General features: G+C 42.8%; 2 protein-coding genes across 9 annotated transcripts in view; one reads left to right on the plus strand and one right to left on the minus strand.

The window, feature by feature from the left end:
* The window catches only part of LOC138981621 (ADP-ribosylhydrolase ARH3-like), a 197,769-nt gene that overhangs the window by 77,746 nt on the left and 103,448 nt on the right, over nt 1–16,575 (plus strand). The gene's annotated exons all lie outside the window — the stretch shown is intronic.
* The window catches only part of LOC138981616 (streptococcal hemagglutinin-like), a 79,661-nt gene that overhangs the window by 37,195 nt on the left and 25,891 nt on the right, over nt 1–16,575 (minus strand). Inside the window, exons 4-5 of one of the 8 annotated variants that reach the window (XM_070354593.1) lie at nt 9,600–9,809; nt 7,331–9,207 (exon numbers count right to left, since the gene is read on the minus strand). The exons of the other annotated variants lie outside the window; for them this stretch is intronic. Of the exons in view, the coding sequence (XP_070210694.1) occupies nt 8,831–9,207; nt 9,600–9,809 (587 nt within the window). The 3' untranslated portion in view covers nt 7,331–8,830. Of the gene's footprint in view, nt 1–7,330; nt 9,208–9,599; nt 9,810–16,575 lie in introns of those variants that run through there. 8 annotated transcript variants of the gene reach the window in all.

The following is a 16,575-nucleotide window of genomic DNA, read 5'->3' on the forward strand; positions in this document are numbered from 1 at the left end:
CCGTGTCCTGCTGGTCTAATGCCGTGCCCTGCTGGTCTAATGCCGCTCCATGTTGGTCTAATGCCGTGCCCTGCTGGTCTAAGGCTGTGCCCTGCTGGTCTAAGGCCGTGCCCTGCTGGTCTAAGGACGCTCCATGTTGGTCTAATGCCGCTCCATGTTGGTCTAATGCCGTGCCCTGCTGGTCTAAGGCCGTGCCCTGCTGGTCTAAGGCCGCTCCATGTTGGTCTAATGCCGTGCCCTGCTGGTCTAATGCCGTGCCCTGCTGGTCTAAGGCCGTGCCTTGCTGTACTAAAGCTGTTCCCTGTTGGTTTAAGGGCCCCTGGCCAATCGACTGCACTCTTTCATTGCGCTTGCCGCGTTTTTTGATGTTATAAATAATGGTGGCTTTGGGCGTGCCAGTGACTTTGGCCGCCTTGTACATGCTCATTCCCTGCTGCACCAAGCTAAGTGCCCAGTCTAGCTGCTGCCTCGGGTAGCAGGCGTTTTCCTGCATGAGCGTAACCCTGACTCCACGCTGCAACATAAGATAGGCGAGTCCTTTTTGAATGTAACGAGACCCGAGTGTCAATGTCTTCTATCGCTCAAATACTATTCTGGACGTCTTTTCAATGTAACAAGACTCTGGGTGGTTGTTTTCTGTCGCACAAATACTATTTTAGAATGTCTTCTATCCCGCAAATACAATGTTTTATGCTATTTCATATCTTTTTCTCAATGTCGTCTGTCATCCCAGCGCCCCCCCCCCCCCCCTCCCCCCCCCCCCCCCTCCTCTGAATGATCTAACTGTTCTGAATCATCATACTGTTTTGTCTACTCTCTTTATTTGTTTCAAACAAGAAGGCTATACTAACATTGCCTACGAATCCTTCAATACATGTTTTTAAAAGAAAAAGAAAAAAAGTTGTGCTATGCGTACTCCACACAGGAAAGCAAATCAGTGTTGGTGTTTGTGGTTTTGTTTTCCATTAAAGTATGATTAATTCTATTGATCTCAGACACCAATAACATAGCATTCAAGTATTGAACCACAATTTTGAAAGACGCGAATCTGCATGCAGATGAACATGCACTTGCGACCAGAGGACAAGAAAAATCAGAATACAATGCATTGCGGGCATGCCATGCACTATATGATGCAGTTGTACGTGACCGAATAACTGCTAAAAGATCTGTGTACAATATGTTCTTACGGAAAAGATACTCAGAAGTGCATGAGCCTTTTCATTCGAAGGACGTCAGCTATGTGTAAGCTATTTCTATCAGTCTGGTTATAATCTTGTTTACTTTTGCTTGTGTTATATTTTAATCTATTCAATTCGACGCCAACGGACGTAGATTTGACATCAGTCCACGGGTTGCATGACGCCACCAAAGTGAACAGTACTTCATACCTACAACTCAGTTCGCTTTTCATCTCCTTGTGCTTTTCAACTGCTTCTATCAGTTCGATTTTCATCTCCTTGTGCTTTTCAACTGATTCTATCAGTTCGACTTTCATCTCCTTGTGCATTTTAACGGCTTCTCCTTGTGCATTTTAACGGCTTCTATCAGTTCGATTTTCATCTCCTTGTGCTTTTCAACTGCTTCTATCAGCTCGACTTTCCTCTCCTTGTGCTTTTTAACTGCTTCTATCAAGTATCAGCTCGATTTTCTTCTCCTTGACGTGCTTTTCAACTGCTTTTATCATTTCGCTTGTCACCTCCTTGTGCTTTTTAACTGCTTCTATCAAGTATCAGCTCGATTTTCTTCTCCTTGACGTGCTTTTTAACTGCTTCTACCAGCTCGCTTTTCACCTCCTTGTGCTTTTCAACTGCTTCTATCAGCTCGCTTTTCATCTCCTTGTGCTTTTCAACTGCTTCTATCAGCTCGCTTTTCACCTCCTTGTGCTTTTCAACTGCTTCTATCAGTTCCATTTTCACCTCCTTGACGTGCTCTTCAACTGTTCCTATCAGTTCCATTTTCATCTCCTTGTGCTTTTCAACTGCTTCTATCAGTTCGCTTTTCATCTCCTTGCTCTTTTTAACTGCTTCTATTTCAATGGATTCTCGTTAACGTTTCTTGCTCTTGAGACTGTTCTTGTGCATGCTCGATGTTAACACGTTTTGGCTGAGGGATTAGACTGAATTGGATTGGACTGATTTGTAGCGATTGATGGACTGTTTGATTGATCGATTGGTTGACTGATATATTGAATGATTCCACACTGTCCTCGAGACGCCACATGACGAATACGGTCCCAAACAGATACAGAAAAGGGGAAAGGCAGACAGACAGTAGGAAGAACAAAGAGAGAAAATAAATCAATTGTTTAAGTAAAAGCTATGGCAATGGTTTGTTGGTTGTGTGTGTGTGTGTGTGTGTGTGTGTGTGTGTGTGTGTGTGTGTGTGTGTGTGTGTGTGTGTGTGTGTGTGTGAGTGAGAGAAAGAGATGAGAGGGATAGACAAACAGAGAGAGAGAGAGAGAGAGAGAGAGAGAGAGAGAGAGAGAGAGAGAGAGAGAGAGAGAGAATCGCAGACAGGCAAAACAAATGCAACGAATAACCAAACTTGAGTTAACTAGTAGATTGTATTTCGACACAGCTCGGTTCAATGACATATGCAACCGACATCGAATTTCAAACACACACACACACACACACGAACTAAAAGATTGTCCGTCACTCTCTTACGAGATGTATACCTTACTTCCTCTACTTTATTTTTATTGTTTTGAATAATTTTGTATCAAGGTCCCATGGGGAAAAAAAGAGTCTTGACGCTTTCTCCACAAACGTCGATTCCTCAAGTTTATATAACTCGCGCGTGTTGCCCTAAGTCATGAAAATGCCAGCTACACATGAAACAATTGACCAAATTAAGAACGTTGGAACTTCTATTTTGTTCACAACACAGAAGTCTGACATTCTATATCAGAAGTGAACAGAACAATGTCCTATAACACACACACACACACACAGTCACACACACACACACACACACAACGGTAGGTTTCCATATAAATGCAAACATTTTCTTGCTGCTCTGAAATGTGTTCTGCCTACAAAAAACTCACAGTTGTGTTTTGTGACTGTCCAACACAAAAAAGGTCCACACTTCAATACTTCCCTCAAGTTCTCCCCTACTACAGACACAGCACTGAGTTTCTGCCTCCCTGAAAAAACTCCATCTTATAGCTCTCCAACCCTCTTCAGGAATTGATTTATCACTGTATTCTGTCTGCCTAACAGGAAAAACCTCAGCGCTTCTCTTGACCCTTCAACAACAGACACCCCCGCTGTTTTGCAAACTGAGATAAAAAAAATAAAAAATAGTCCATGCTTTTAGCCAGAAGCCGGATAATAATGATCATGGTAAGAATCTAAATTTGCTACGTTTACTTTGGCCGAATGCCTTATTTGCCAGAACCCGAACACTAAAGCTCATGGTAGGATTTCCAATAAGGTAGCCTTCTGGTAGGTTTTGGTGCAAGCTTTGGCCAGAAGCCGAATCTCATGGTTTGACTAAACTGTGTAGGTTTGGATCCAAGTCTTCACCAGAACAACGAAGGCTCAGTATAGGACTTATACTTCGGTACATTTTGTCGCAAATTTTCACCAGAAGCCGAACACTGAAGCTAATGATCAGACTCAGTCTACTCTACATTCGACAGGTTTGAGCCGCAACCTTCACCAGAAACCGAATATCTAATTTCATAGTCTGACTCTAAATACAATAGATTTGAGATCTTCGCCAGAAGCCGAATACTGAAGCTGATGACTCTTATCTTAGCCGGCTTTGACTCAAGCCTATACCAGAAGCCGAACAGTGAAGCTAATAGTATGACTCTAAACTCAGCAGGCTTTGACTCAAGCCTATACCAGAAGTCGAACGCTAGCTGATGGTATGACTCTAAACTCAGCAGGCTTTGACTCAAGCCAATGCCAGAAGTCGAACGCAAGCTGATGGTATGACTCTAAACTCAGCAGGCTTTGACTCAAGCCTATACCAGAAGTCGAACGCTTGCTGATGGTATGACTCTAAAATCAGTAAGTTTAAGCCACGAGCCTTCGCCATCAGCCACGGCCAAAATCTGAAGCTCGTGGTAGGAATCAATTCAGAGAGTTTTGGCGCAAGCCTTCGACAGAAGCTCAACACTGAACTGAAGTTCATGGCAGGACTCTAAATTCAGAGGATTTGGGCGCAAGTTTTTTTAAGCCTGGAACGTCTGGCGGGTCTTCCTTCCTCTTGGGTTTTCTCGACAGATTCATTTTGCTCATCCTGTCCGTGATGGTGGAACAGGGCACTCCTGTGAGTTCCGTGGTCTTCTTATAGGAATAGCCCTCCAGCACCATATTGACGGCCTTCATCAAGTCCTCTTCCGTGTAGTTCTTGTACTTTCCCCTCCTCCAGTTCGTCCCGCTTGGGCGACGTCCCGACGTGGAGGCCTTGGGGTCGTCCGATGCCAACTGAACGGATATCGTTTCGTTTTCTGAGTATATCACGCCGATTTCCACTGGAACATAAAACAGTAAGGAACTGGCCTCAGAGTGGGCACTGAAAAGCTTCATGATCATGATCAACTGATATTATAAATCTACGACAAAGACTGTGAACTACAGAAAGCGGTAGGAATGTCCAAGTATTGATATAGGAAGCTTGTTTTCCCTGTTGTTGTTTGTTGTGGGTGATGCCTCTACTACTCTTGACTAATGTGAACATCATGCACAGTTCAAAAAGAAAACAAAACAAAACAAAGCCGACTTTGCGATATGACCTGACCTCTTATTCCAACCGAACCAACAAATGGGATGAGAATTACAAAAGTCAACAAAAAGCTACGAATGCGCATTCGGAGAAGAAGACCATCAAAACCTTTTTCCCAAATGAGTTATTGACATGTGTATAATGCTCCACATGTACGTCACATGCAACACGAGATCCATCAATATTTGGAATTGATCTGCTGGGTCAAAGTTCACAGACATCTGAAATAAGTGAGAACTAAAAGCAAAGAAAACCCTAGGAATACGCATTGCAGAAAAAGACAGACAAAAGTTTTGTCTCATTCAGTTATTGATATTTGTATATCATTCCATATGTATTTCACATGCAAATCGAGATTTATCAATATTTGGAATGGATCTTCTGAGTCAAAAATTCACAGACATCTGAAATAAACAAGAGATACGCTCAAGTAAGTTATCATTGAGTGAACAGAAGTACACAATACAGCGCAGTGAAGTTACAAAACCGATGACACATACCATGCTTATGGTAAATCCGTAAGGTAACATAAACAAGTCCTGCTAGTGCTTCGGCCGTCCGTCTCTGTGTTTTTAGTTTTTCACATCAAAAGAGAATATAAACAAAAAAATTGTGTCGCTAAAGGGGGGTTCCATACATTTTCCTTCAATTTCAGACCTGACGCTTGCCGATCCCCGAGAGGTCCTTGAAAAGGCCAAGCCGGTAAACGCTGAATCATCTTGCTTTTGCTTCCAGTGTTCCAGAAAGCAAACACACAGGCTGAACGTTTCAAAATAGGATTGACAGCACAGGCTGATGGATGCCTGCCTGGTTAGAACTTATTTCAGTTTCCATGCGCTGGATGGGAAGAGTGCATGGAGTGTAGGTCACAGCCATCCCATAATGGTCGGCTCGTCAGCCTGGGGCTGTAACTGCGATTCTACTTTTTGGGATTCTCCACTCTATATCTATTATTAACATGCAAATGCAATATTCCAGAGAAACTTCGTCTCAGACTGCCATTCCAAGACATTGACAACTTTTAAGACAAGATAATAAATCACTTTCCTTTAAGTCGAGCTGGCTTTACTAGCATTTGACAGGTTTTTGAGATAACCATAACTGAAAATCATATCACTTTCTCATGGGTTTCACTGGAAGAACTAATACTATTATGACTAGAAGTTCCAGATCAAAACACAAAGGGAACAATGTGCTCTGAATATGGACAACAATAAGTGAAAGCGACGGGAGCCAATCTCAGTCCTGGTACCGAAGACAGTGAGAAGCACAAAACGAACCAGCAACTTTCTGTTTCCTCTGCTTCTAGAAAATCGGAGGCTCAGTGAAGAACACCGGCTAAGAATCCGACGGAGTTTCCTTGGAGGCCACAACACGACCTAACAAGGTGGTTCTCGGCACCCCATAATGGTAAGCAGCTTCACGCACTGTCAAGGTGCCGCTATTGACAGCTTGAATAGCCGATAACATGGCCTCGTCCGAGTAGTTCTTATAGATGATATTTCTGCGCTTTCCAGGATTCCATTGCTCAGTCCTTTGGAATAATGCCTCTGGAACATAGCAAATCCAAAAATCACAATGACTTTCAGAGCCGCAGGGTTTCTGTTGACGACAAGATGGCCTTTCTACAGATCTACAAACCTCACACAAAAAAACAATTCATACCACTGCCCGGTCTTGCGGTCTGTCCTTAAGTTACTATTTCTTGAGTGATCGTTTTATAAATGTTACTGGTTATTGTTCTCATTGTTGCTGATTGTTGTGGTGGTCAAACAAATATAAAAGCTGAAATCCTATTTACTGTTGCTAACAAGTCACCAATGCATCCCTTCAGCAGAATAAAAGCCTCAATATGAATGACAAAGATCTTGAGAAAATGTGACTGTTTCAGGGGGAAACGGCAGTTCGATCGTGTTACTGTACTAAAATTGCTATGTATGTGTGTGTGTGTGTGTGTGTGTGTGTGTGTGTGTGTGTGTGTGTGTGTGTGTGTTCTTTCTTTATTTGGTGTTTAACGTTGTTTTCAACCACGAAGGTTATATCGCGACGGGGAAAGGGGGGAGATGGGATAAAGCCACTTGTCAATTGTTTCTTGTTCACAAAAGCACTAATCAAAAATTTGCTCCAGGGGCTTGCAACGTAGTGTATTACCTTACTGGGAGAATGCAAGTTTCCAGTACAAAGGACTTAACATTTCTTACATACTGCTTGACTAAAATCGTTACAAAAATTGACTATATTCTATACGTACAAGAAACACATAACAAGGGTAAAATGAGAAACAGAATCCGTTAGTCGCCTCTTACGACATGCTGGGGAGCATCGAGTAAATTCTTCCCCCTAACCCCGCGGGGTGTGTGTGTGTGTGTGTGTGTGTGTGTGTGTGTGTGTGTGTGTGTGTGTGTGTCCGTGCGTGTGCAACAGAGCGAGACGGACAGCAAGAGAGAGAAAGAGGGAGGGAAATAGTGTGTGTATGTTTGTGTGTGTGGCGAGAGAGAGAGGCAGGCAGCAAGAGGCTGAGAAAGAAGGCAGACAGAAACTGTGCCAATTCCAGTCTACACAAAGTCCTGGTATAAAAGCATTTGCGCAGAGTTCAAAAATTCACTTTTATTCTCAATTTCTCACAGTTAACCACACTTATTCACGATTCACATCAGAGATCCGCGAGATTATTAGAACAAGAAAACAACATTACGCACTCTTTTGTCATGTATGATCCAAAAGATGACAATTTCAACCACAACAAAAACACACACTAAGAAAGGCACATCACCACATGAATATCATTATTATCCTTGAAGGTGTCAAAAAAAGTTTTATCCGTAACTAAACAGGTACCGGAATCATTATGCATCAAAACACAATCTCTCTCTTTCTCGCACACAGACACGAGTGTATATATGTCCAAATATCCATCCCCAACCCGACATTACTACAGTGGAACCCGCCTTTTAAGACCCCAAATGTAAGACTTTCCCCTTTTTTAGGACCTTGATTTATCATCTGTTCTTAAGGCCAAAAAGAAAAATATGTTGGTAACATCGCCGAAAAAAATAGGGTCGGTCGGTGTTTTTCATTTTTTTATTTTTATAGTTTTCTTTACCTTTTTCTTACGTTTTGTTAACGTCTTTTTACGTTTTGTTTTTTTACCCCCGGCGTCATTGGCCGCCATGTTTTTTTCACGTGACGACGGAAACGGGAGGTAAGTCTCTTCGATTGTGAAGTCTCATCAACCGATTACCTCCCGTTTTTATTTTTTTTATTTAAATTTTTTTTTTGTGTGCGAAAAGCGAAAACATTTTTTTAGGGTCGGCGCTTAAAAGTAGGGTCGGTCGGGTTACCGAAAAGACATATTTTTCTTTTTGGCCTAATCTTCTGTTCTTAACCTCTGTAAATTGACCCCCATTTTAAGACTCCCTCTTTCTAAGACCCGATTTTCCTTGATGGAGGTCTTAAAACTGCATCAAACCATAGACCAAATACTGAAATAGCCTGGACCGCCAACTCGTCACGTGACCCTTCGAGGTTACGACACTCAACTTTCAGGGGCGCTTAGCGTCCGGTTTGAAAGACCAGCGATTCGAAGACAGTGAAAAGAAAGCACGCTCCAGTTATTTGTGACAATGGGAGGTGACAATGAACTGGATTTTCCAAAACTCCAAACTAAACTTAACAAAACTCATCAAAAAACATGTTCCATATGCACTTTAGCTGAGTTTATTTTAGCATTTTCAGAACTTACCTCGGCAACTTCGTCCATGTTTACAATCGACACCGGATATGACATCCCCCTGATTTCTGAAAGGCCATGTAAGCGTAGGTTCCTAAATGCGAGAGGCCGCTACCTCGTAATAGAGAGAAAGAGCGGAGAGAGAGCTAGTTGGCAGTCCAGGATAAATGGTCTATGATCAAACCAAAAGGTTTATGACCAACACTCTTGAACTCCCGGCCCTCCCCTTCCTTCCAAACCAAGTTTGCTTTATCTCTTCAACCTCAGACCTCCAACTTTACACAGATAGATTTAACCCTCACAAAAAGGTCTTCTTGCCTGATCAATATCATCATGTCCATAAAATTGAAAGCAACATCACTTATTATGACCGAAATCTGTTTCCCCGGAAACATCCCCGAGACCCCTAGCACCAGACACTTCAACCTCCGAAAACTGCGAATCCTCTGCGAATTCCTGCACCTGCTTAGAATGTGCCCCTGGTCTAACGCTGCGGTAAAAACTAGGGTCCGAACAAGAAATGTCCTGCCAACGGGCTCTTCCTGCGGTTCTAGAGTCCCAGAATTCTTTCAACTCTTTCTGTCTCTCGATGTAGCGTTTTTGCCGCACTTTTGCCCTCTCCCTTATCCTCTGCAGCTTTTCTTCTGACTGCTTCGCCCGTTGCCTATATGTACGGGCATGTTCGGCATTCCTCTGCCTTCTCATGAGGAGCCTGAACTCGGCCTCAGAAAGCACTGTGGACAAATAAAAAAAGATACAACTGTCACTGTGTTTGAAACAGTTGCGAGACATAATGCGCTTGGTTGACTAAAAAGCAAATGAACTAAAAACTTTTCTGTCAATTTCTTGTGAGAAGTAACCTTTTTTTTCCCTCCGTGTCTACATATTATCACCAAGGTCCAAGGAAAAAAGAAAATAATATGGGACTGTCCTCGCTACCGTTACAAGCTTTTTATCGAGAACTTTGAGCCATTCCTTGTGGACTAGTGCCCCTCCAAGGTGCTTCCAGACAGAGCCGCTGCCTGGAATTTGGCTTCGTGCCAGGCCGACCAGCACTTTCTCTCCTTCTTGGTGCACAAGTAAACCTGACACACGTTGCACCTGAAGCCGGTCTTGCGCCGCTTACAAGGGTTGGCGCCCTCCGTTAAGCCGGGGTACTCCCTGACGACGTTGTAGTGCTTGCGTTCACACACCACACAGCGGTGATTGAAACCTTCCCCGCGCTCCAGGACATGGTCACTGTAGGGTCCGGGGAAAAAGTCTGTCCATTCCGACGATCCTGCCTGCTGCTGGCTATGTTCCTCTTGATCTTCCCATCTAGGTTGAGGAAAGGCGGCTGGTGAAAATCAACACATAAAAGCCACTGAGCTGTTGGAGTATAGTTGCAGGCAGTATTAAAATTAGACTGTCAATGTTTGATATTATGCTTAATCTGAATGCATGCAAAGTTACACCAAACCTATGACCAAGAATAAGGTTTCTTTTGATATTGTTTGTTTGTTTGTTTATTTGTTGCTTAACGTCCAGCCGACTACGCAGAGCCATATCAGGACGAGGAAGGGGGGGATGAAGGGGGCCACTTGTCAAGCGATTCCTGTTTACAAATGCACTAACCCATTACTTGTGTCCCAGCAGGCTTTAGTAAAACTAAATTAATACCTACTGGAAGATTACCAGTTTCCAGTATGTTAAAATAGGCTTAACCTATCTACTGCTGGACTTACATCAGAACACTAACAGATTAAACTATACATGAATCGCGAGACAAGCGGCAAGAGAAGAGATTTTTGGAAAAAATACAGGTGAATGAGCAAGAAGGCAGAAAAAAGAAAAGAATTCATGAAGAAAAAGAGAGCATGACAGGAAAGAGGAACCAAAAATCTACCTAACAGCAAACTAGAAAGCTCCTGCGGTTCCAAAAACAGGAGGGGCCTTTAATTTCATAACCGCAGTGCCCCACTGCGGGATTCTTTTGATATGACCCAGTCCTAAAATACACTCATCAAATGAGCCACATTATTTACACTCTTAACAAAATACCTGATGGAGAAGAGAGAGGAGGATTAACTAATGTGTTGGGTGTTTGTTTTTGTGGTAAGTTTTTAACAATAGCACCCGAATAATTCACAATCTACTCCACACGACCACAACCTCCAAAGAAAGAAATCTGTTCAAATCAAACAGTATTCTCAGCTTTCTTTGTGCCAAATCTGCCAGCAAGGCCGTTCTCTCCACTTGCACAAATAGACTTGGCAGACTCCACAGCGGTAGCGGGTTTTCTTGCGCTTGAAGGGATTTGGAGTTCCAACCGGGTGTGTTTTTTGAAACGATCTGTGGTTGTGTTCACACACCACACAACGATGGTCCAAGCCTTCCCCCACTTCAAGATCATGCTGAAGATGCGGCTGACTGGCCTGCTGCGGTTGCAGCTGCACGTTCCCATCTTGGTCCGCCCAGTCTTGGAATCCAGCGTGTGTAAACGAGGACGCTGCGAGTGAAAACAAGAGTCGATGTGACAAGCTTCTAGAAGAACTTAATTCAACAGAATTATGCAGAACCTACCGTGCTACATTCACTTCACACAGAACAGACAGCGTTTGCCAGTACCTATTAATTCTTAGGATTAGTAAATTAGTGAACAAAAACCACCAGACAACCAGGCCACAAAAAAAACTTTGCATGATTTCCTTCTGCAATTATAAAAGACAAAAAGCATGATTTCCTTCTGCTATTATAAAAGAAAAGTGCAAAGTGTCAGGAAACAGCTGATGGATAAATCACCTGATCGGTTACAACCAGACCCAATTTCTGATAGTATCACTGAACAGTCCAGTGACTCAAAAAGGCCAGGCCACACACAAAAAACATGCCGTGGTAATAACAAGCCACCAAGACAGCCATATGTATCATAAGCTATGAATTTCTCATCTGGGATAAGTTTTTTTTTATGTCTGTAGCTTCAAAACCCTGCATTGGTCTTGTCAAAATTTTCCTGGTGCCACATCCACCAGCACTGGCGATCGTCTTGCGCACACAAGTAGACCTTGCAGATGGAGCAGCGGTAGGATGTCTTGCTGCGCCTGAAGGGGTTGCTGTTTGGGTGGGTCCCGGGGTGATCCTTCAAGAACAGGCTGTGGTGGCGCTGGCATACCACACAGCGGTGATTCTTCCCCATCCCTTTCTCTAAAACGTGATGAGCCAGAGCAGCAGACGCAGAGTTCATATCAGCACTTGGGGTTGAAGGAAAGAAGTCTGCAGTGTTGGGAGACAGGGTGGCTGGTTTATCAAACGTGCCAGACAGTCGTCCTGTGGCTGAAGCAAAAACCAGTGTTCTGTGTCAGATTCAAGTGACCTTGTCACCTCTGCATTCTAGTGGGAGTTTTCTGACTAGAATTACCCATACTACTTAATACTTGGGCTATTTTTGTTACCTTGCACAAATATGGATCGTTAGACAATCCAGACCACTGTGTTTTGATAGCAAAATTTTCAAGACATACATTCTCACAGGCAAAGTTCACAAAAATAAGAGAATAACATTTGAGAATGAAGTGAAAATGAAACCTGTTTCTTGTTTATTTCAAATACTAACACTGATCAAAATATTTCACAGTAAACAGCTTGATAACCACCTGAACATTCAGGACAAACGATTAATAGTCAACGTGGATACAAAAAAAATTAAATAAACAACTTAAAATAATGGAAGACGAAAAAACAACAGAAACTTGTACTAAAACCAAAAGAATCAGGCTGTACAATGCAGCATTTCTTCACCAAGTGCAAACCTCCTTACATTACAATAAATGATTGTGAGAAGTCTTCTATGTATCAATACACGCACTGGAATCCTTCACAAGAATAATACGTTTTAACTGCAATTCTCAGAATGCCATGTCCACCAGCACGGGCGTTGATATTCAGGGCTACACAAGTAGACACTGCACGTTTTGCAGCGATAAGAAGTTTTGCTGCGTTTGTACGGGTTGATGCTAGGGGGCGCCCCTGGATGCTTTCTCAGATACTGTCTGTAGCCGCGCAGACACACAACACAACCATGATGCCTGCTCTCTCCCTTTTCTAGCGGATGCTCAAGGCCTGCGCTGGACACAGTAACTGGTATTTCACTGCTTCTGTGGAGTTTCTGATGAAGGTTGCTCCAGTTGGCCCCATCCTGCGGCTCCGAGTGCTCCAGTTCTTCGGTCAAAAACGTATGCAGGCATTTTTTCCAGCTTTCATTATTACCCACAGCAAACACATAACTTAGAAGTTACTTTCTTTCAGTTTCCAATATCTTCTTACTCAGCATTCCATTTTCAACATTGAACTTTTTTCAGACCTTTTCTTTCTCAGCGTTCCATTTTTTTTAAAAGCACAGTCAACCCACAGCCCATGAGTCAACCTCAACAACCTTACCGCATCAGACAGACACAAGCACACGCCTAAGTGAAACCTGCTTGCAAGTAATGCAACACATTATAGGCAACCTATATTACTGTTATGTCAGGCCTAACACATACAACTTAAGTATCAAAAGCCCGACTTCACAGGGGTGGGATGTGGCGATCCCGCTAGGGCACTGGTTTCGGCAGACCACTCTTCAGTGGATGAACTCTTCCTGGCTCACGCAGGGAGTGCCCATAGCGCTACCTCCTCCCTCAACGCATCTCTTTTCGGATGCGTCTCAGAAGGGCTGGGGAGCTCACCTGGACACACTCACGACTTCCGGTCGGTGGTCTACAGGTAACAAACGTGTAATTAAATGACTTCATAGTGCGATACCTGTTTTCATTTAAGTTCTAACAAACAAAAGAAAAAGCCAACAACATGTACTCTTTGTCTCTGCTCAGGATATACACTGAGTTTCACAAAATGTGACCGATTGTTTTGCACAAAGACAGTGTTCACTGTGAACACAACATCCAATATCCCTAACAAGAATTAGCTGAAAGTACAGCTCTTTCCGTTGATATGGCAGCCCATTTGTACACATTAATCAATGTCTCCAATGTAACTATCAAAACGTACACATTAAATCCTGCCATCTCTTACTTTCTCCACAAAAATCCTGCTTGCTTCTTCGCTCTTCCAACCGAACAACAGAATCTGGACATGAAAATTCCATTTCTCTGCGAGATTGTCTCTGCACAAATTCTGCGTGCTTCCTTGGTGTCACAATATAACTGGATTTCTATACGAAATTTCCATCTCTCATTCTCTCTGCAAAAATCCTGCTCGCTTCTTCCTGTGCTGCCTTTTTGCGAGCTCGATGAGCCTGAACTCGCAGTCTCACTCGCTCCCGCCTGATTCGAAGGCGCTCAGCTTCTCCAACATCGCTCACACCCGCGTCAACTTGGTTTGGCCTGCCTATGCGCCGTGGCATCCACGAGAAGCTGCCCCTTTGTTGCCTGCTTGAGTTCAGAAACCCTCTACCGAAAGAACGCTCTACATTCATTTGATGTTTGGGCCGGATAACTGTCCGTTGTATTCCCCCAGCATGCCCGGTCATCGAGAAAGCTTGAGCACCATACACAACTGCAAAACACAAAAAGGGCCTTCGTTTACCTACTTGAGAATGATTGATGGTAACAGACTACAATGGAATCCTCAAATTGTGAACTTCTTGGGGAAAGAGAAGATTCCCATAAACAGACTAATATCACGGAAAAACGACTGTAGATATTTTCCGCTCATTGCTCAAGCTATCTCTACCATTGAGCCACTGCTATATTAAGTATGATTCATGACTGATCACCTGCGAGTGTGAGTAGTTAGGTGTTGGAGTAAAAAATGCACTCATTATTATTCAAAAATGTTTTCACTTATCCATTTGCACTGCAGTAAGTACATGTTTACGAAAAAACACAAGAAAATGGCACCTCCTCCAAACAGCAAAAACACAAAGTAACTATTCATTTGCTACAGGCGAGACAGATGTTTGGCACACCAGAATATTTGCAGGACACAGGCATGCGATTGTGTTCACTAAGTCACGTTATGTTTAAACGTGATAGCGCTTTCTTAAGAATTCATGTGTGGTGCCTCCGTAAGGTCAGCATGGATCTGCCTGTTTACAAATAACTGCCCTTGCTTGCAAATGGCAGTGTCGTGTCTACTGTGCATGCATTAAACAGTGCTAAAAATTACTCTGGAACCTTTATCAGTTTATGAACATTTCCCATCGGTAAAGCAAAAATATGAATCCTGCCAATCATTGTCTTTAAAGTGTGTATGTAAGCAGTGTGTGTTACCGTTGTGTTAGTGTTGGAGTGTGAGTGTGAGTGTGTGTGTGTGTGTGTGAGCGTGCATTTGTGTGCTTGCGTGTGTGTTGCAAGATCTTATTGACAAAGTCAAATTAATTCATCATTCAAATTCTAAATGGGCTAAGAGATGCAATGAATCTCTCTCTCTTTCTCTCTCACACACACACAGACAGACAGACACACACACAAACACGCGTGCGCACATGCACACAAACAGAATCAGTTTTCTCACTCTAATTATACCAAATATATTTATTATGTATTCAAAGATATGTACATGCATGACCAAAAGAAACAATTGTTGTTTTTCGTATAGTTCCGGAATCTGACAGAATGAATCTTCTGATCAAGCGACATACAATATACAACTTGCAATCTAAGACATTCTGCCACATAACACAAATTGTCACTCCCTTCACATCACTATCAATTTCGTAATGAACACCTGATAAAATGTCTAAAGTATTATCACTGCATGTCAATAATCCAGAATGGTGATTGCAAATAAAAAAGAAAAAGAAAACTGGACCAACATACCAACTAACCAAGCAAACATGCTTGAAAAAAACATGTTCTCACAACTTGATGACCCAACACACTCAGTCACACCATTGATTCAATAGTTGCCAATAAATGAAAAGTCCTGACCCAAATTTCTGGAACCATACTTCAAAGCTTTCTTTCTAGCGTATCTTTCTCTCTCCTTTTGATTAACCTGAAGTTTTTTATCCTCGCTTAGCCTGGCTCTATAACTCTGCTTCTGCAATCTTCTTTGTTCCCTCGTCCACGCAGAGCTACTGCCAAGACACTGAGAGCCCCATGAACTGAACAGCCTTGGGTGTGGAAGAGGCAACTGCGAGGGCTGTCTCTGCTGACCAACACAGTGTTGTGGAAATGAAGAGGACTCAAAACTGTTCCAGCCTCTATGCAACAGCTGTTCACCTACACCCAACACTGAAAAGAAACCAGTACAACATGACAGACTCATCTTCAAAAGTTGCAACTTTAAGTATGAAGTAGCACAACCTTACATTAACACTGGATGGACAAATGGACCAAAATAGTTCAACCATTCATCAGGCTGAAGTTCCGCTGCCTACCTACCATCTCCATACATGAAAACTCGCGAATTCTGGTCTAAAGTCTGTCTGTTATTGTCTGCAAAGTACTGTTCTTGCTCCTTCCGCCGAGCCCTAGACATCTGCATCCGCAAACGTGACTTCTCTCTCTCAAGCGCTCTTCTTTCCTCACTCATATTGCGCCAAAATGATGACTGCGGATTTCTGTTTTTACCTCCTCCTCTGAAGCGGTTTGTGTCATTAAACATAAATCCAGGCTGATAGCTGACCTGGCGCTGTTGCCGCAGTGGGCCTACATCCAACAGAGCAGACAGATAATCGTTATCAGTGTGGCCAAGGCCCACTGAAACAGAAAGTGGAAACAATGTGCTAATTGATGTCGCAACCAACTTACTTCTGTACTTTCCTACTTTATATTATTTGGTGTAAAATTGTGCTACGACATTAAAATTCAGAAACCACATTAAAAAGTTCAATACAGGGGAGGGCCCTTTGTTGATTACTCTAAGCTAACTGGTTCAATCAGCATTACTATTTGTTAAGTGAACAGAAACCCAAACAAAGCAATACAGGCATTTACAAGAATCAATGTAGAATACAGAAGAGCGAAGAGAGATGCAAAGATTTTTTTTTACAGAATGTGTGCATCAGCAGACGTCTGTTTAAGTGAGCACATTGTGTGAAACATATGTTTGAACAAGATGCACTGTGCGCATGTAGAAAGGACACAGGCTGGAAAATGGTATGTCATTGTCAACGC

The sequence above is a fragment of the Littorina saxatilis genome, linkage group LG12, assembly GCF_037325665.1.
Source record: "Littorina saxatilis isolate snail1 linkage group LG12, US_GU_Lsax_2.0, whole genome shotgun sequence".
NCBI lineage: Eukaryota > Metazoa > Mollusca > Gastropoda > Littorinimorpha > Littorinidae > Littorina > Littorina saxatilis.